Here is a 22,447-nt window from a genome sequence, read left to right as displayed (position 1 = left end):
ACATGCCACTATTGTACGTTATTAAATTCCTTATAATAATAATAATAATAATAATAATGGATTGCATTTATACAGCGCTTTTCGGGACCCCTCGAAGCGCTTTACAATTCCACTATTCATTCACTCTCACATTCATACACTGGTGAAGGCAAGCTACAGTTGTAGCTGGGGGCAGCTGGGGCAGACTGACAGAGGCGAGGCTGCCATATCACGCCATCGGCCCCTCTGGCCATCACCAGTAGGCGGTAGGTGAAGTGTCTTGCCCAAGGACACAACGACCAAGACTGTCCGAGCTGGGGCTCGAACCGGCAACCTTCCAATTACAAGACGAACACTCAACTCTTGAGCCACGATCGCCCCAACAATACTATACTGCTTACTGTACTTTGTATCTTGTCCAGTTTATTGTTCCTGATATCTCTATGCAATACGTTTTTTTCTATTCTCTTCCCCCTCATCCCGTCACTATCTCTTACTGAGCCTGGTTCTGCTGGAGGTCTTCCTACTGGCAGTCACCATGTAGGATTCACTTTTGATCATTAGTGTTATCTCTCCAAATTTGTAGTCCTCTTTATCTTAATATATTAAGTTCTTTGAAATGGGTGTTGTTGTGGTGGCAGTGAATTGAATTGAGTATTGGTAAAATGCTCAAAAATCCAGTACCAGTACTACAAGACTAATGATAAGACAAAGTAAGGACAGCGCCCAACATCGGCAACAGTAAATGTTTCCCCTGCCCACGGAAAACAAACAGACCTTCAGATGCTTCTGACTTAGAGACTCCTGCTGACATGAACTCTGTTACTTTACTCAGGAGTAATAAAAGGTAAAAGAGGAAGAGAAAATACCTGGAAGTACTCTGTGATGAAGGAACCCATCTCAGTTTTAAGGAGCCACCTACAAAGACACAGAAGACTTGAGCAGTGAGGAAGACTGGCAGCTACCATGTTCCTTTTTATCTCACTCACACAGTCCAAACCAGTTTCTTCTTTAAGTTCATTTAAAGTTAAATTAGTTCTTCACTTATTGTTTCTGCCGACTCTTTCCACTTCTTCTGTCTCTGCATTTTGTTCTGTTCTGATTCAACAAGGCTACTTTGAAAAGAAAAAGTAAAGTGTCACCTGATGCTCTCGTTAAGTGTGTAGAGCTCATTAGTCTGCAGAGCTCCCCCCTTGAACACCTTGATCACAGCTGATTGGACCCTGAGAGAGAAATAAAACAGGTCAAACAAATAAATTCTAGCTTGTAACAGAAATCTTTGTTTTATCATACCGAGTTTCTGAAGAACTAAAAAACAGCAAACTGCATTATGTCTCCAGTAAGCTAGATCTTAGGCATTTTAAAAACTCAGAATGTAATACTTCGATTACTTATTTCCTTAGCTTTTCAGTTGAAGCTGAAGGCATCATAACATTTATACCACCAGGGTCAAATATTTCAGGTAGAATGCCACAAGCTCCAAACAATAAATTACTGTGAGTTCTTCCCTCATTTGCATTGGTCAGGTCTAACCACAAATTTTGAACTGGACTTGGGTTCATTGATTTGTCACAGCAACACCAGGACACTTTGTAGTTATTAAACCTTTCTGCCACAACTTCTGAAGTATAGCTGGGGTCACTGACCCATTTGCAATCACTTTCTAAGGGTTGAACAATTAAGTTTTCACAAAGGCCACATGAAAACCTTAGACTGCTGTGAAGGGCTGCACTTCAGCCCTGAATAGAGATTATCACGATCTGAGATTCTGAGATTCAGATTACTGAATTCAATAATCTGAAAAGATTTTCAGAAAACTTGACCTCTGACCCTGACTTTGAGGTAAGTTTCACAGATATTAAAACTTGTCCAAGATTTTTAGTAGATGCACCTATAGTATCAATTTGAAAATCCTACGTCACCCCACTGGTCAGGCACACATGGTAATACCTGATCAGCCTTTCACCACAGAGCAGTAAAGATCAAAGACTTTCACAAAAATATCAAAAAATATAACGTTTTAACCCTCTACTGCATGACTTTTTTTTTGGGGGGGGGGAGAAATTCCACCCTATTTTGGGGAAGCTTTAGGATCCGTAATAATATATCAATCATAAAATCTGACCCCCCCCCCCCAAACAGATATTGGTTTGTTGCTTCAACGCAACACTGTGCAACAAGTGTAGTCAAACACCAAGTTATTCTATAATAAGTTTTATTAGTACGACAAGAATGAACAAATAAACAAACAACAAATAAACAATTTCACAGAACAATAAAACACCAAAATACATCCAACACTTGATCAGGGATCTCTCAGGGTGTCTTGTGCATTCAGTGTTGAACCTCAGGAAGCAGTTGGGGTCGGGGTGAAGCTGAGGTGCACATTGCTTTTGCGGCACATTGCTTTTGGTGTACCACTGCACCCTGGCACCATGCATCGAAAAGAAAAAAGTATTAGAAAGAAAGAAATGCAACAGGAAGATGTGCATGCACGGGTGCACACGCACACACACACACACACACACACACACACACACACACACACACACAATTACTTTATCAGCTGACCTCTGACCTCTTGAGGGATCCACTCCTCTACTTCACTGTCACTCCCTGAAAGCTCACTTTCTACACTTTCTGCACATTCCCTTGGTTTCCTTCCATAAAAGGCTTTAACGTCCATGTCCTGTAATTATCAGTAGATTGTAAAGTAAAAAACATTGTGTGCATTTGTATGATCATAGTCAAACACATCTCTACACACATATGCTAATGTATTATATTGCCTGAAAAAAAACTGGGCTAACTGCACAGTGTTGCCTTGAGGTAACGAATGAAAATTAACAGTTTTACTCTAGAAATAAATTTTAAAAAGTAAAACGAACAATCAAATATACTTCTTAACATATTCATGCACATACAAGTATTTTTATATACACTTATTTCACTTTAAACATGTAAAATAGTGATCTGTATCTTACCTCCTAATGGAGATGTCTCATGTAGTGCAGCTTGCAGAGAGCCCCCCCCCCCCCCCCCTCCCCAAATGAAAGTCGGGTGGCATTATTTGACAAAAAATATAAATATAAATAAATAAATATAATGCAAAATGTGAGAGTTTTCAAAAAAAGTGACAATGTGTAGAACAAATTTGAACTTTTGAAATTTTCACTTGTAACATTTTTTAAAATTTTATTTATTTTTATACACACACACACACACACACACACACACACACACACACACACACACACACTACAATTACAGAAAATAAATTTATACACAAATGTGTCCATATTGAGAGCTGCAAAGTTGTAACTCAAATTTCTTATATTTATCTTTTTTACTACTTACAGTCACAACTCTGTGATTACAACCTCTCCAATCAGTGACTATAATAGCATAAATGAACTGTAATATATGTCATCTTTGGAAAGCAGAGTTCAATTTCTGTGGCCACTACAATACTAATACAATACTCTGTAGACTGACGAGACAAAAGTTAAACTTTTTGGAAGGTGTGTGTCCCATTACATCTGGTGTAAAAGTAACATCATACCAACTGTTGGGTCTGCGCTTCCACAGGCCCCGCTGGTTCAGAAACGTATTCCCGTTAACAAAGCAAGACGAACAGCTCAACCGGTCTTTCACATACTAGCAAGGGAAGGATCTCAGAGCAGCCCTTCTGCCCTTGGTGACAGACCACTTCAAAGAACCAGCTTCCCCTGCAGCCTCTTATTTCTGTGACACACAGTTTCACAAACACTCATTGTAAACCCCCCCCTATGGTGTCAGGCACTAGGCGTGTGTGTGTGTGTGTGTCTGGGGGTGCGTTTGTGTGACCTCCTGCTCACCAAAGGGTAATCTCCCCCACCCTGTATATGGCTTAACCCCTCTAACGTTCTCACCATCTCACCATACACAAGCACAGGTGAGGTCATAAATGGCAAGTAAAACATCCTCACTAAATAAGAAAGCAGAAACAGAAGCTTCACATACGATGTCCCTGTAGTTAAACACTATAGCCTCCCCCACCTTTCAACAGGCTGGGGAGGACGGTCGTTAAGTGATGACGTGACTAACCCTACTTCCGGGTCTAAAGTAGTCTGCGTTTAATATGGCTTTTGTGTTGTTAACATGTTTAATGTTTTGTATTTTCTTCTATTTAATCTCAAAAAGCTCCTAAAACAGTCAGTGATCACTGTTGACCTCCCTCGGCTTTTATTACCGCTAATCATTTATTTAAGCTGAGTTTTTAAAACCTTAGGATGTAACTACAGCCCAGCCCATGCAGCAGTATATGAATGACTAACCTCGTATTGTGGATGGATTATCTCAGTTGTTCTCCTGGCTGAAGTTTGGTCCTTTTACAGCATCCTGCCATGCGATTACATTTGTTCCTGACCACCGAGAACACTCACGTTAACTTTTATCGAGTGGAAAAAAAAGTTATCTTGTTTATATTATGCTAACATAGCTGTGTCGCTAGCGGCCACGTAGCACATCATTATGTACCAGCTAGCCAAACTTCAGTAACCCTACAAACGTCACTGCTGTTTAGTTTTCTGTCTTCATTTATGTTGGAAGTGATAACAGAGCTATACGTTTTAATTTGTTTCCAAAACCCCGCAGTCAGGACATGCTATATTGTATTTAGATAGAAGCTAGCGAGCTAACTCCCTGCTAACTTCTAACTCCGTTAAATGTCATAAATTCCATTTTCATGGATGCCTGGATGTTAAACTCAATTGTTACACCTGGTAGAGCAGAACGCTGATCATTTTATTAAAGATGAAAGACTTTAGACAGTTTTTCAACTCTCAGTAATGCCATAGTGATCGTTTGATATATGGACCTGCAGCGGAGTTTAGGCCCAGACACGGCTAGTGACGTCAGACTTAACGACCGGATAGAAACAAAGGAAAGTCCTTAATCATATAGTTTGAACCAAGACTTACAAATTTAAGTACAATAATGGCAACATTTAACAATTTGACTCTAACACCAACAGTAAAATGTGGTGGTAGTGTGATGGTCTGGGGCTGTTTTGCTGCCTCGGGACCTGAAGACTTGCTGTGGTAAATGGAACCATGAATTCTGCCATCTAACAAAACATCCTGAAGAAGTATGTCCAGCCATCTGTTCTTGACCTCAAGCTGAAGCGCACTTGCATTCTGGACAATGATCCAAATCACACCAGCCAGTCCACACACACTGGCTTAAGAACAAAATGAAAACTTTGAAGTGACCCAACCAGTTATTAGGTTTAGTACTAACCAATGAAAAAGACAAACACTCTATACCAAGAGTGTTACTTAAATTGTAAAAATGTCTTCCCTCTAATGTCAGATGTTACATTTGAGATGGAAGGAGAGGAATATCCCAGTGGGAGTTTCCCCCCAAAGAGGGACAAAGGACCCCTAATGATCCTCTACCTAATCACATGAGCCAAGGTGTGAAAACGGGTGTGGGTCACAGTCAGCCAGGGTTTCGGGTGAGCTCATTGTGAAACCTGGCCCCACCCTATCATGCGATTTCCTGAGGTCAGATGGCCCAGGAGGTGAGTGGGCGTTAAGGCGTCTGGGAAGGGATCTCAAAACTGGATTATAGATGGCAGACAGTTGGTGTCGTAAACCACCACCTCTGTTCAAAGATGGTCATTCACAGTGGACATAAATGGCTTCTTTCACTCCTCTTTCAAACCATCTGTCCTCTCTGTCCAAAATGTGAACATTGGCATCCTCGAAAGAGTGACCTTTATCCTTTAGATGCAGATGGACTGCTGAGTCTTGTCCTGTGGAGGTGGCTCTTCTGTGTTGTGCCATACGTTTGTGAAGTGGCTGTTTGGTCTCTCCAATGTAGAGGTCTGGGCAATCCTCACTGCACTGTACAGCATACACCACGTTGTTAAGTTTGTGTTTAGGAGTTTTGTCTTTCGGGTGAACCAGTTTTTGTCTGAGCGTGTTGCTGGGTCTGAAATGCACCGGGATGTCGTGCTTGGAGAAAACTCTTCTGAGTTTCTCTGATACACCGGCTATATAGGGGATGACAATGTTGTTGCGTCTGTCTTTCTTATCCTCCCTCGCTGGTGTCTGGTCTTCTTTTCTGTGCATCTTTGCTGACTTTACAAACGCCCAATTAGGATAACCGCATGTTTTGAGTGCTTCCTTTACATGTGTGTGTTCCTTTTTCCCTTCAGGCTTAGAGGGAACATTTTCTGCCCAGTGGTGTAGGGCCCTAATTACTCCAAGTTTGTGTTCCAGAGGGTGATGGGACTAAAAGAGGAGGTACTGGTCCGTGTGTGTGGGCTTCCAATAAACGTCAATGTTGAGGTTGCCATTCTCTTCAATGTGCACAGCGCAGTCCAGGAAAGGCAAACAGTCGTCCTTTGTGTCTTACCTGGTGAACTTGATGTTTTTATCCACTGCGTTAATATGCGCAGTGAAGGATTCCACTTCTTGTGTTTTGATTTTGACCCAGGTGTCGTCTACATATCTGTACCAGTGGCTGGATACTCTCCCTTTAAAAGAGCCAAGAGCCTTTCTTTCCACTTCGTCCATGTAAAGGTTGGCTACAATTCACAATGAGCTCACCCGAAACCCTGGCTGATTGTGATCCACACCAGTTTTCACACCTTGGCTCATGTGATTAGGTAGAGGATCATTAGGGGGTCCTTTGTCCCTCTTTGGGTGGGAAACTCCCACTGTGTTTAAATCTGGGACTCTCCACCATTTGACCCTTAAAACTGAAGAAGCTTCTCGAATGAGAGGTGAAACGTCTTCAAGCAACTTAAAGAAGTCCAGACGCTTTTCTCTCCAAGCTCCTTAGACTACGATGACCTGGATGACTGAGAACCTTCACAGACACATGAGTTTAAGGGTAAATCTGTGTTGCTGAAAATAATTGCATTACTAAGAATGAGACATATATACATACGGATGAAGACAACCTAAAATATAATGCCTCTAGGTAAGGCTGTTTCTCTTTTCCTTGGGTCAGTTGCATTTAAGTGTGTCCTCTCTATGTCCAATGTCCTTGCATGCAGCTAAGCTGGTTCTCAGGATATGACCTTGCTGTTGCCTCTATTTCCTATTAAACATCCTGCTCTGAGCTGTGGAGTGCAGGAAACAGGCCACAGATTCAGAGGTGTGAGCTCCTCCTGTCAGTGATAAAATAATCTAAACACCCTGACAAACTGAGCTGCAGTAGGATAAAGAATTTTCAACTGTAACTTCTCCATCTTATTTTAGCCGCTTCCTTTAGAGGAAGCCACAGTAGCTCATCTTCATCCTTCTCACCCCATCCCCTGTATCCGCTCCTGTAATGCCAACACTGCCATGTCCTCCTTCATTACATTCATAAATCTGCTCTACCTCTTTTTCTCCTGCCTGGCAGTTCCATATTCAACACCCTTTGTCCAGTTCTATGAAATGACATAAAAAATGCATTGTTAGTCTGAAGCATTTAGGTATGCGAATGCCAAGTGAGAGACTGATAAAATCATTCAAAAAAAAAAAAATTACTTCAAGTTATTGCTGTTAAAAGTGGTTATACAGGCCACTGCATCATGTGGTGTACTTCATCTTTCACACACTGCATCTACACCTTGGCTTAGTTTCTTTTAAAAAATAAAAAATAAAATAAAATGCATGATGAGATATGTCAAGTGTTAATCTCAGGTTATTTCAATAATCTGTGCGAATTGTGAAGGACACAATGATTTTTTTGTTCTGATACATAAAACCTCAGAACTGAAAGATTGTGTACTTTTCCACTGTCGCTCTTCTGCATAATTTCGAAACAATCTTATCTCCAGTTCTTTCTCCAAACTGCACAACCTGAGCCATCCCTCTGAAAGAGTCATTTTGATTCCTATTAGAGCTGCACGATTAATCGTTAGAAAATCGCGATCTCGATTCATACTTATGTGTGATCTCATTTCCAAATGACAATGATTTTTAAAAAAAAGAAAGAAAAAAAAAGACGACGACGATTGTATCGCATTTTGATCCGGGACGTAATCTGCATGAAAACAAGCGCTCACTCTTCCTGCTCAACAAATAACAAGGGCGGAGCCTTATACCACGTGATACAGAAGCTGTGCCGTGTGATGCTAAAATTAGCAGGGAAAAAACAACGTTGAGCACGTCAGGGATGACGAGAAAGTGACAGGAGAAAATCCGTCCCGGTCAACCACCCAAACATCAATAACGGGAACCTTATACAGCGCTTCCCTTTACACGTCGAACTCCCGCAGGTACAAAGAAATTACGGAGGCTATCACTTATCACCTGACCAAAGATATGGCTCCCATCAACACTGTGCAAAACGAGGGATTTAGGAAAATGATCAACACCCTAGACAAACGCTACACAGTGCCGTCCCGCAACTATTTTTCTATTGTTGCACTACCTGCTCTATACACGCAGCGTCCAGCAACGGAGACGGAATTTCAAGCAGTACGACATTTTGCGGCAACAACAAAACGTGAGACATTTGTTGTTTTTATGTTTATTTATTGTTTTTATGTTCAGTCTCAACTGTTACGAAGTTGATGTGCAGTTAATAAGTGCAATAAATATTTATACTGGAAAAGAAAATCGTGAGAGAATCGTGATCTCAATTCTAAGCCAAAAAATCGTGATTCTCATTTTATGCAAAATGCGTAAGCGTGCAGCCCTAATTCCTATCCATCCCGGTCGCTTTTGGCACTGCCACCAAATCAGCAGAATCAGAACAGCCTTTATTTGGATAAGTTTGTACACACAAACGAGGAATTTGACTCACCCTTGTTGGCATCCTGTTGTCACAAATCGCCCCTGATATTTTTCTCCACCCATTCCACCCTGCCTGTACTCTCTTCATTTCTCTTGTACACCAGTCATTGCTTTGGATTGTTTACCGCTTCCTCCTTCTCTACATCTGTTTCTTGCAAATTAACCTTTCTTCCCTCTCACTCTTCTTTACTCTTGATCAGAGTATGCCTCCACCTCTCCAGGCTCCCTTCCTAGTCAATGAAAACTCCTGCTGGTCCACATCTGTTTGTTAACCCCATTCCTGATGCAGTCTCATTTGTTACACCAGCGACACATCACACCACTGTCTTGCTGTTCTAAGTGCATATCCTGCAGCACCCTCATGCACTTCTTGGTAATTCCTGACTCCTTCAAATCTTCTTCAGCAAATCGTGTGATAAGGTTAGGATATATAAAAGCAGAATAGGGCAGAACCTTCAGCTTCAAGTCTCTTCTTCTGTGGAACCAGCCACCACTTGGGACACAGGAGACAGACGTGCTCTCTATTTTTAAGATTAGGCTTAAAGCTTTTGACAAAGCATATAGTTAAGCATATTAGATAGAGCCCCGCCTTAGTTGCTGAAATAGGTCTAGGCTGTTGGGGACTTCCCATGATGCAGTGAGTGTTTCTTCTTCACTCAACAACCCCCTCCCCCTTTATTGTGTGTTTATACACCTCTCTGCATTTAATTATTAGTTATTACTAATCTCTCTCTCTCGCTTCCACAGTGTGCCTTTGTCCTGTCTTCCTTCTCTCCAGTCAACTGGCCGCCCCTCCCTGGTTTTGCTGTAGGTTTCTTCCTGTTAAAAGGGAGTTTTTTCTTTCCACTGTTGCAAAAGTTCTTGCTCATAAGGGGTCATTTTCTCAGTATTTCTCTGTATTATTGTATTATTCGACCTTACAATATAAAATGCCTTGAGACAACTCTTGTCGTGATTTGGCGCTAGTAAAATTTAACTGATCTGAATTCAGATGTCAATGAGAGTTCAGAGGTAAATCCAAGGTGACCGTCTTGAGCTCTTTACTAGTTCTTTGAGGCAATTATGAGCAGTTTCAGTCTTGTGATGTCACACATGATCCTGCTAGAAAACAACTGCTGCCAGTGAGTGCAGTTGCCATCATAGCAAGAAACAGATGGTAATGATGTGAGTCACATGCTATGGCATTTAGCAGTCACCAAACCTAAATACAACTGAATGCCTAGAAGAAATTTACAAGTCCGTCCTAGACTGGCAGTCCTACCTCTGACTTGATTTCAACTAGTACAGCGTGCAGCTCCTTCATGCTCCTAGTTGGGACAAACCAGCCAAGCATTCTCCACCACCCTCAACATTTCCAACCCTCTAGTACAGTTCCACAGGGATGAAGAGTCAATGCAAAGGAGCAATTTAAGCTATGTTGGGACCATGTCTAGGCCCTCCACATTCCTCATATACTTTTCAAAAAGTTGATTCTGTTCATCTGGACGTAGCGTTTTCAGTGGGAGAAACATTTCATCATTCATCCAAGTGACTTCTTCAGTCTCAGCCTATGCAGGTTTCCCCAACCTTATATAGAGTACATTTGCAGATGAGCAGAATAAACCTTTTTGGATTTCCTTACCTGGATAATAGAGCACGCATCAAGATACTTTAGGGGTTTTTCTTTTTTCTTTTAACCTTTAATACCCTATGGGCTTTCTGGGGTTCCTGCTTGAAAACATCATGCCCAAAATGAATTGAATATTTCTCTAAAATCATAAACTCCATTTTCAAAAAAAACAAAACAAAAAAAAACTATCTTGGTATTAAAGCTAACACATGTGAGAAATAATCATGTAAGCATCACATCAGATGCAATTGTGTCAAAATAACTGAGGATGGAACACTGAAAAAAATATGAAAAATTCTTTTTCTGGACTAATGTTGTTGTTGTTTTTTTTTTTTTAGCTTTTATAGCATATAAACCCTTTGAAAATATGCTGGAGTAGACCAAAAACTGAATGAATCAACATATAAACATTACCTGTGGAAAGAACAATGCTGCTGAAGTGACACAGAGCAAAGTTACACAGGTTTAATTAGAGGCTAAGCTAAGCATAGGAACAATTTGGCACCATCTGTGAAAGTTGAAAATTTTGTTGAACAGTATAACTTAGGTCATTTTTGTAAAACAAAAAGCGGACACCCCACTGTACACAATGGTAGACTGGTGCATAATGCATCTGTGGATAAACAAACGAATAAGGTAGAAAAGAGTGATTTATGAAACTACTCTTGAAGCTGGGAGAGGGAGCTATGCAGGAAATGTGTTTTTATCTGAGTTTTTTTTTTTTTTTGGAAGCCAGACAGAAAAGGTAAGATTAAAAAAATATTAGCATAAATTCTAACGTGAAGCACAATTTTGGTCTTCTTTTGCTGCTTTTTCAGTGAATTTTGGTTGGAGTGTGATAAAACTTGTGGTTTTGAAATATCCGTGAAGACAGCAGAGACATTGTTTGTCTGTGTAGATCCGTGTAAATATCACTGGGTGAATGTGGGAATCCGCACTTTGTGTTGACATCTTTTCGCAGAATCTGTCTACCTGTTGTTGATTGTTTGTTGTTTTAGCTGTGTTTGGTGGTCATAAAAATGGTTTTGTGAGAGTCTGCCATTTCTCTGGATACCAGGTGCTGCTATGTTAAGTCTATAGTTAAATCACAGACCTGGCGGCACAGCCCATGAACCCCCAGGGACAAAGGGGCTCAACAGATTATTTAATCAGCTATCTGTTAATCAAAAGTAAGTAAGTAAGTCAGTTCTTCCTGCTCTGGCTGCAAAAACAGGAATCAAGCATTTGCAACAACCGGCAATGACTCTTTCATGTCGCTGTGGAAGAACTGTGCCCACTTTTCTTTGCAGAATTGTTTTCATTCAACCACAAACATGAGTAACAAAGGTTTCAGGAAAATGGTCAGTCTGGAAATAAAAAAGACTTGTTATCATGATAATAACTCTAGACATAACCACGCAGCCCTCATTAGGCCATTACCAATATAAATTAAATCACTAAAATTAGAAGCTAATCAGATATGAAACCAAATAGAAAATTTCTAACCTCTGAAACTTTCAATATAACCTCTTCTTCTCTTATTGTATTTTTCTGTTTTTTTAAAACCAATGTTTATACACATGACAAAACATAACCCAGTGCTAAAGGTAGAACAAAAGTAAGATAATATCTGTACATTTTGTTTTGGGATTATGGAGTCGTGCAGTCTAGAACTGATAACGTCTGATATTTATACCAATGAACTGAGCCAATGTAGTGCTCCATTCAGGCAAATTCTTGTTATATTCTTGTTATATATGTGGAAACTTCTAACTGCTGCCTATTTAAAATTTTGAAGTGTAACAGGTCAGTGCAGGCCCTTTGACATAAATTACCGACTTTGAATAAAAGGGGAAGATGAAACTTGCTGATGGAAAAGTGACTTCATAAAAATACTAAATTACAACAGAACAAAAACACTTCAAATTTTAGCTTACAGTCACTTTCGGCTTACTTTGGTTTTAAATGTAAATTAAATATGGATCACAAAGATCAAGCTAAAGTACTGTGGGATTTCTTGTTTGAAGTCAGCTCACCTGTTCCACACAGTGATGTTGGAGATCTGTAGAGCAGGTGTGCTTGCATGAAAACGGGTAAGGTCTGACAGAACTGGAGAGCTCATAAATCGAGGTCTGGGACGCCGAAAAGATCCCATTATGGAAGCTGGCTGCTGTAGAGAGAGGGAAGCGCAGCTGAATAATCAGCATACTAAAACACAGTTTCATCATTTTACAAATATACAAAACTGATCTCCTTGGAGACAGGCGTGAATCTGAGATTAAAACATTCAAAGGTGATGAGCGCATTTAGCTGTGGTTGAGTTGCACAGTAATACTTGTATATAGAACTGGAAGATTGCATTGTGACTTTGCTAGCATGCAAAGGAGGAAGAAGGTGAAAGGTGCTGCAGCTAAACACCACATCTCTTTGAGGTTCTGAAAGTGGGGAACTTGCATGATGGATGCTCAAATAAGATTAGGCTAACCAGGATATTTTGATAATGTATTATTATGTTGATCTTGATTCTTTCAAGTTACATACTGGGAATACTCCCCTGTTCTAGGCTGCTTTAACTTCTGTTGATAGCTGATGCAGCAAAGCGGCTTTAGCTACATCGGCTTTATTTAGAACCAGAGAGACAGACTTCTATCAACCCACAGCTTCCTGTGCAAAGATACAAGATCAGCCTGTCTCTATAAAATGCAGATCTCCAGGTACTCTGCTTTCCAGAAACTACACAGACTTTCTTTCATTGGATGTAGCCCTTTTTTGTTGGTGACATGTCTCTCTTTCTGTGCAATTTTCCACACATTGTACAAATCAGTTTCTTGTGCTATGACTCATAGTGCTTCTTTTTTGGCCTTAAATATGACCCCAAAATGAGCCTCTTGTGATTCACAATTAAAAATTAATTAACAATTAATTAACATGATGACCAAGAACCAGTCTGCAACTATTGACCTACACTGCAGGTACATGAGTAAGGAACCAATGCAACAGGAAACACCTGGGCATTTAACCTGTCAGTTCTTTGAAACTGGGCGCAATAAACACAATAATTTATCAGAACAGTAAAAGGCATGACAACAATTCATCTAGTTATATGAATAATTCAATTATTAAATAAAATCCTACACAAATATTTTGGTTTGATGATTCATTTAACGCGCAGCTCTAACACGCTGATGTGCTAAACGATGGCAACACAAGCAATTCACCCAGATTTGCAAGTAAGAACAGACCTGCAACAGAACTGTAAAACTGTATTGAGGAGCAACATGTAAATAAAAAGTCTGACAACAGAGAAAAGAAGCATCATCTGTCAAAAATGGTGGAGACAATGTTGACACTGGCATGTATGGCTGCCAAGAGAATTACTGACCTAAAGCGTAGTGCAAAAGCAACACAAGAGTTTCTCAGAACAGTGACTTCAGTTACTCTTAAAAAAAAAAAAAAAAGTACCTGGTACTACCACCTAATGGAAATCCTTAAATAGCTGCAGCTATTTAATATTTTAGTAATCGACAGTTTCATCAGTGCTGCTCTTGTGTTATCATTCTTTTAGTTCAAAGTGGAAAATGCACTTGCATTAAAATGGTGACAACTGAGCACTACGGAGTTGTGCATTAAAACGAAACATCGAAACAAAAACAAAAAAAATTGCAGTGAAAATTAGTTCTGTCAGCGTTAATCTCGTTAAAATGACATTAACGCCATAACATTAACGCGACAAATCTCCGTTAGTGAGTTACCACGGATCGCCCGTGCGTGGGGCTGCACGGCGTCAACGTGCTAACAAGCTAACCGCGTTTAGGTATGCCGCGTTAATGCTGTTATGGCATTAACGTCATTTTAACGAGATTAACGCTGACAGAACTAGTAAAACTGTATTATAATTTCCAGTGTGAAATTATAATAAATCATGATAAATCATTGCTGTAGCTACTGTGTGGGATGGAGCACTATTGCAAATCCTTCATCCTGACAGCAGTCAGACTGCACAACCCCCCACACAGGGAATATCAAAACACCGTACGCACGCACACACACACACACACACACACACACACACACACACACACACACACACACACACACACACACACACACACACACACACACACACACACACACACACACACACACACACACACACACACACACACACACACACACGTTTATCTTTTGGTAACCTTTTTGGTTTTTGTTTGTTTTTTAAAGTTGATTTAAATTTCCTATTTATTTTTCTAATATATGTCCATTTCACTTTTTTCTTCCTGAACCTTACTGTACTACTAACAAGTGACTTTCCCCAGTGAGGGACAGATAAAGTCAATGTCTAAAACTCCCTTTTCAGTTACTGAAGGCAGAGAGACTCACAAATAAGGAGCAACTGAGCATGGTAGCAGTGAAGGCCTCATTTCAAAGGTCTCAAGGAAAGAAATGCCACATTTGGTGATCGGGCAATTACTTTTAAAATCTTGTTTTGTCCTCTGAAAATCGAGGACTACACTTCAACTTTACTTACATAGTGCCAAATCACAAAAACAGTCTACATCTCCTCTGCAGTTGATGCAATACTTTTGGTTTAACTCTTTGAAATGACGCTGAAACTCTGCACTTCAGTCTTCACTGTTTGATCTAAAATCTGCTGTGGTGGTGGTACAGAGGCAACATCACAAAAACTCTATGACTGTCCCAATACTTAATAATACTAAAATTAACAGTCCATCACTTCTTTTCTTTTAACATCAAATTTGAAAAAACAGACAAACAAACAAACAAACATATTATCAGAAAGAAAAAGTGTAAACATTTCCCACGTGTCTGAAACATAACTGTTTTCTTTGAAATGAGGTCAGTTAATAATTATTCTGCTTTTAATTTTGTAAATATGGCTGTCACGTGTAATCACACTTACACACCCAGGAAATGCAAAATATAGCTTTCCCCAAATGCGAGCTAGTTTCATAGTTGTGTTCAGTGAAAGAGTAATCAAAAGAGTGCAGCCAGGGTTATGGTTATAAATACACAGGCACTGAGAGGTTTGTCGTACTTTGGATGCAAAGAAAGCAAAGGACTTATCTCTAACCTTTGGTCAATGAAAATTAAAATTGCCCAGAAAAGTTTGGGTTTTGGTATCGGTCTGGTGTCTGTGTATTAATCTCTATCACCATGTGAGAAATGATTTAGAAGTGGTTGTGTCACCACTGGCAGCAAGAACTGAAATGAATCATGTGTGATAACTGGCAATGAGTCTTTCACATTATTCATTATTGGCCTACTCTTCCTTTGAGTTTTAATTCAGAAATATTGGACAGTTTTTTTACAACTTGCCTCAGTAACCCATTCACACAACTATGCTTTCTTTTTTCTAAGTGCTTTCTAACTAACGTTCACACACATTCATACTCTGATGGATGCATCAGAGCACAACTTAGGGTTCAGTATCTTGCCCAAGGATAATTTGGTGTAGCCGGGGATTAAAACAACCTTCTGATTAGATGACCTGCTCTACCTCCTGAGCTGTATCCCAAATACTCAACGTTTGACATGTTTGACCAAAAGAAGAACCAAATGGATAACAGCTTATCATCCAGATACATGTGGGAGAGTGAGACGACATTCCAAATGTTTCAAAAAGGTGTGTGCCAGGGACCGCAGGTTGTGTGTGAGAGTGAGACCATCTGTGCACCGTTCACCACATGTGGTGTTAAAAGGATTTGTTGGCATTAACACACACACACACACACACACACACACACACACACACACACACACGCAGAAGAATTAAAAAGCTGTTCAGTACAACTTGAGCTGTGCTGAATGTCTCTAAACATGTGTTACCCACAGTCAAAATCAACAAGCGTCTATATTTGACAACATGATTCACTCAGGAAGAAATCTGCTGGGTGTCACTGTGTGCATAACTATCACCATGACAATCCATCTGGTACACACCAAAAATCAATCAAACCACCTCTACTTCACCAAACCTTCCATCAGATGCTTCCCCACCGTTACATCTTATCAGTCTGTGATGTTGAGTGTAACTTCCTCATCCAACTTCAATGAACAAAACATGCCATAGGCTTGGATGGTATCAAGATATTTTTACACAAACCACCACATGTCAACAGAAGTCAGCTTTGACTAATGGAACAGGCAACATAGTGAAGAAAAGTGGAAACTCCAAACATTAGTGACAATGCTACTGAAAAAAGAAATATGCCTCCGTCCATGTATTTTGGGTTTAGTGTTCTTTAAAGTAAACCAGCTGACACTGCAAACTCAATTAGGTTGAAGTAAAGATCATTAATAGTTCATTTAAAATAGGCTTTTACAATGACACCAAATCACAAGCTTGTGATTTATGTAAATAAATATCAGAGTCATGGTTCAGAGATATATTTGTACAACCAACAGTTAACAACAAATACATTTCACCAGAAGAGCTACTGAAGATGCAGTTTAGCTGAATTGGAAGCAATTTTAGGACACAGTTTTGCCAGGTGCACGTGGCTTTTGATACATCTGGGTAGACTAACTTGCTGTTTCCAGTCTCAATGCAAAGATAACCAAGTGTTCATTACAAAAACAAACAAAGACATACCAAAATCCTGAAAATATAATGGTACTTCTGCTGACCTACAGTGAAAGAATAGCAGTCAGTTTTCTTGTGCTTGTGTATTTGTGTGCAAGTGTTGATTTGTGCTAGCATGACGACTAATCCTATCACAGAAGCCCTGTCATGAGAAAGTACTCAGACTAATGCAATTACAAATCCTGAGAGTCAGAGAGAAAGAAATAGATAGGCATGCTTGAGCCCACAAGACAACATATATTAGTTAATTATCCAGCCAGAAGCTTGTTGATGGCTACTGAAAGCATCTTACTGAAGTGCAATGTTCTAAGGGACAAAAATAAACCAAACATTAGTAAGAAATTCCAAAATACATTCACATTTGTGCACAAAATTGTCGATTTTTAAAGTCATTAAAGATGTCAACCTTTAGGGAAGACTGTGCTGTATCATATTGTCATAATATTTGCAATATACAGCTATACATTTTTACATGATATAAAAAAATGTTAGCAATAACTAAAGCAAGATGACAAGCTAAAGTATTAAACTTCAAGGGAAAACAGTACCTAGGCTTTTTTGTGTGTAACTTGCACAGTGTCACTAAATATAAGGTGTATCACTACCTTTCCAGTCAAATGCTGCTGCCAACACCTTCTTTCAGTAAATTCACACTTCACATTAGGAAATGGGCTATTATTGACAGTAGCTTATGAAAACAAAAGGATGGAAAATGCTCCTAATTTACTTACACTTGTCTGCAAGCTGCCTGCATTAATAAACTTTCTTTCCTATTTTCTGTTACCACAAACCATGTTAAAGTTTAAACTAATATCACCCAACCCTACTCTTTGGGCTATGAAGCCAAAACCCAGGGATCCTTTAATAAATCACACTACACCAACCTCTGTCCAAGTCTAATTTAGCTAGATGACCTATATTTTTGAGACACGAAGTTCATCTGTGTAGAGCTAGAAATCTATCATTGTGCAGGTTTTTTTTAGTCATTAGCCTACAGAGTTACACTGGGGAATTGAGTATGTTCCACTGAAATAACTTTTTTCTAAATAAAATTCAATAACTTCCTAGTCAATTTCTTACAGTCTGCCCCTCACACGATCATCACCTGTCTTGGCCTAATGTGAATCATCTCAACAGGTATTAGGTGTTCCCACATTTTCTTTAACCATTAGTCTTTCCAGATCGTCTACATGCTGAACATGGAAGCAGATTTTAAAAAAGGTTGAAAGTCATACCGATTATCCACATACAGTTCTGGTCAGAATTTTATGTACACTTTATGTACACATCTTCAGAAGTTTTCTGATGACTCTGCGGTGGTTGGATGCATCAGCAGGGATGATGAGACAGAGTACCGGGCTGTGGTCGACTCCTTTGTCATGTGGTGTGAGCAGAATCATCTGCAGCTCAACGTGGCAAAGACCAAGGAACTGATCGTGGACTTCAGGAAGACCAGGAAACACTTGACCCCTGTTTCAATCCAGGGGGTCAGTGTTGACATTGTAGAGGACTATAAATACCTTGGAGTACACATTGACAATAAACTGGACTGGGCTAAAAACACCACAGCACTTTACAGGAAGGGCCAGAGTCGTCTCTATTTTTTGAGGCGACTGAGGTCCTTCAACATCTGCCAGAAAATGCTGAGGATTTTCTATGAGTCTGTTGTGGCCAGTGCGATCCTCTATGCTGTTGCATGCTGGGGGAGCAGGCTGAGGGTCGCAGATGCCAACAGACTTAATAAACTAATCCGTAAGGCCAGCAATGTTGTGGGGATGGAGCTGGACTCCCTCAAGGTGGTGTCGGAGAGGCGGATGCTGTCCAAGATAAAGACAATGTTGGATAACACCTCCCACCCACTCCATGACATGCTGGTCAGTCACAGGAGCTCGTTCAGTGAGAGACTGAGATTACCGAAAAGCACCACTGAACGACACAGGTAATCATTCCTGCCTGTGGCCATCTCCCTGTACAACGCATCCACTTAACACACTGTTTGCTGCTACAACTACACGTTTCTTTTCCAACTATTTATCTATGAGTGACTTATGTATGTATGTATGTATATATATGTATATATTGTACTATTCTTAGTTAGTGTATTGTCTGTCTTGTCTTAATGTTGGTTTAAAATGGAGCACTGTAACAAAAAATAATTTTCCCCAGGGATCAATAAAGTATTCTGATTCTGATTCTGATACACTCATCATGGGCATGAATGCCATGGTAATTTTGAGTTGGCTCCCTTGGACTTTGCCATTGTTCTAAGAATTGGTCAGTCCAATGAGTGCTATCCAAGAGAAATCACCAGTTGTACTGGACATGATCACTAACCAGAATTTAATAGGGCTCTGCCTCGTCAACTTAAAAGCCATCTTAGAATCTTCAGCACCACTTGTTAAAAGATTTAAGTAAGTGTATGTAAATATATCTATATTTTTCAGAAAACTTTATTAATCCCGAAGGAAATTATGTAAATTATTGAGCCTGTATCCATACTTTTGACACTGTGTTGACTAGGGCTGGGCGATATGGCCTAAAATTCATATCGCGATATAATTTGAAGCATGTGCGGTAACGATATATATCACGATATATTCTTTTCTTCTGTATAACGTATTTTCCACACTATAAGGCACACTTAAAATCCTTTAATTTTCTCAAAAATCGAGAGTGTGCCTTATGTATGAATTCTGGTTGTGCTTACTGACCTCGAACCGATTTTGGCGTGCAGAAATCTGTTAAAAAATGTTTTAGTACAACTTTGGTAAGTGCACTGCTTGATGGATTGTCAGAGCATTGCGGCTGCCGTAGTGAGGAGCTTTGCGGAGTAATCTGGGTCGAAAACTCCGTCCGCTTCAGGTCCCAAAGTCAAACGAATACTGAGAGTTAAAAACGGTCTAAATTCTTTCATCTTTAATAAAATCATCAGCATTGCTGCTTTACCAGCTGTAACAATTAAGTTTAACATCCATGCATCCATGAAAACAGAATTTATTAAATTTAACGGAGTTAGAAGTTAACAGGAAGTTAGCTCGCTAGCTTCCACCTAAACATGTTGTGCTACGTGATTGCTAGCGACACAGCTATGTTAGCATAACATTAGCACAGTGAAGCTGGAAGATGAACGCCAACTTTTTTCCACTCATTAAAAGTTAACGTGAGGGATTCTGGTGGTCAGGGACAAATGCAATCGCATAGCATGATGCTATACATGGGCCAAACTTCAGTCAGGAGAACAACTGAGATTATTCATCCACAATACGAGGTTAGTTATTAATATACTGCAACAACATGGGATTAGAACAGCTGCGAGAGAATTCAACATTAATGAATCAATGTTACGGAAGTGGAGGAAGCAGAGTTTTTGGCTTTCCCCTTATTTCAAAAGTGCTTCATCTCTTTGCTATGACTGTCGCCTGGAATAACTTGCAGATGATAATGGTTTTAGCCGCTGTGATGCTTTCGACCAAAACATGCGCAGCTTGATGACATCATCGACATGCGCTATCGCGATAGAGCGAGATAGTCAAAATCTCTATCATTGGCCAAATTTATATCGTTTCTATCGTATATCGTTTATATCGCCCACCCCTAGTGTTGACTTCTAAAAACTTATAAAATTTAAAAGAAATTTAAAATTGTGCACCCAAATTTTGTTTTTTAAAGTAATTAAGGATGTATAATGTACAAACATTTCACTCTAGAAAAAGTACGGTTGAAGGAAACCATTAACCTGACACTCATACCCAGGATGAATGCATTTAAACTTCTGACCACAACTGTACCACCAATGTCAACACTGTAGAGGGAGCAGCAGTTTCTCCCAGCAGAACTATGCACTCTGTTATGCAACAAAAATTACTCTGAGGGTGACTCCAGGAATGTGACAAATAGCCAAAGTGTAAACCTAGATTTTAAATTCCCCGGATACCAGTCCATCCACGGGATAGAGCCCTCTGCATTGAGGAAGTCCCAGGGTTAACATATGGATGATCTAACAGTTTAGGGTTTACTACTTTGTGGTATAAGGATGCCACCAGAACCAATACTTACAGAACCTTTGATACCTAAATTCTGAAAATGCAATGGTACGTTTTTGGTTTTTTTGCACTAAAGGCAGCATAAGTACTGAGTAGGTACTTAAGATACTAATTTATACTAACAATTAGTGATAATTGTTAATTATTAATTAAATAGATTAGATTATTATGCTTTTGCAACAGTAATGACATCGTCGGTACCAACTTCGCCTCCTCCATCTGACACATAACAAAGGGACTGCTGCAGATTTTCAGGCAGCCCCTCCCATCACCAGCAGCTGAAGACGTGAACACTAACTCACCAAACCTACACTAACACTAAACCACCACCTTGGAGAGTGTAAAAGGAATTTTGAGGTCAGTAAAGTTCTTGTTTCAACAACAATTAATAATTAAACAGTTATCATAAATGTTAATCTGGCTGGCACCCACATTAATGTTACCCATTTTACTATTATTAGCCATCAGTTAAGTTATCATTAACTTAGCAGCTGTGGCTAATAATAATTTAATTCATTCCAACTTTATTTTATTTACATAGTGCCACATCACACACTACAATAATATGGAGAAACCCCAACAATCAAACGCCCCCCCCCCCCCTGAGAGCAAGAACTTAGTGACAGTGTCACCTGCTGTGACCGACAAACAAGGGGTGAGTGTAGGAAGAGAGAAGACACACAGTGGAAGAGAGCCAGATATTAATAGCAACTAATGATTAAGTGAGTGATGTATAAACACAAAGGTGAATGAAAAAATGTGACTGAAGGAGGAACAGCCCCCAGCAGCCTAGGCCTATTGCAGTGTAACTAAGGCCGGGTTCAGGGTCACCTGATCCATCCCCAGCTATATGCTTTATCAACAAGGAAAGTTTAAGCCTAATGTTAAAATAGAGGTAACCTGTCACTGAATCAAAGCTACGAGCTGGTTCCACCGAAGAGGGGCCTGAAAGCTGAAGGCATTACCTTCTATACGGCTTTAAAATATCTTAGGAACAACAAGTAAGCCTGCAGTCTGAGAGCAAAGTGCTCTACTGGGGAGATATGGTACTATGTCTCTGAGATAAGATTGGTCCTGGTTATTCAGACCTTGTATGTAAGGAGTAGGATTTTCAATTTGAATCTGGAGCCAATGAAGAGACGCCAATATATAACGTTAATGTTGGAGCTAGACAGAAAAATATTACCACTCCTTCCTATCTGTAACATAAATACAGTTTTAACTTAGCAGAGTAACACTTATTTGTGTCAAAAATCTGTTACAGGAAGCTGCACAACATCTGCCAGTAAATAGAAATAAGCAGTGGCAGTCTACCACCTCTAATCAGCAATGAAAATATCACACCAAGTTATCAGAAGCACAGAAAATATACCACAGAAAATAAAGCTTTGTGTAGCATATTAAAGGGCAACCAAGTTTGTTTTGTGATGTGCCTTCCTCCCCCCCAAATTTG

General features: G+C 39.8%; 1 protein-coding gene across 2 annotated transcripts in view; it reads right to left on the bottom strand.

Moving 5' to 3' along the window:
• Positions 1-22,447, bottom strand: part of LOC113026270 (proline-rich protein 5-like) — a 40,218-nt gene that overhangs the window by 12,878 nt on the left and 4,893 nt on the right. Inside the window, exons 2-4 of one of the 2 annotated variants that reach the window (XM_026174842.1) lie at positions 12,384-12,517; positions 1,122-1,202; positions 849-897 (exon numbers count right to left, since the gene is read on the bottom strand). In XM_026174842.1, the coding sequence (XP_026030627.1) occupies positions 849-897; positions 1,122-1,202; positions 12,384-12,502 (249 nt within the window). In that variant the 5' untranslated portion in view covers positions 12,503-12,517. The remainder of the gene's footprint in view (positions 1-848; positions 898-1,121; positions 1,203-12,383; positions 12,518-22,447) is intronic. The other variant, XM_026174843.1, reaches the window with a different exon arrangement.

The sequence above is a fragment of the Astatotilapia calliptera genome, chromosome 7, assembly GCF_900246225.1.
Source record: "Astatotilapia calliptera chromosome 7, fAstCal1.2, whole genome shotgun sequence".
Lineage (NCBI taxonomy): Eukaryota > Metazoa > Chordata > Actinopteri > Cichliformes > Cichlidae > Astatotilapia > Astatotilapia calliptera.
Note: the sequence above shows the minus strand (reverse complement) of the source record. Positions and strands in the feature narration are given on the sequence as shown.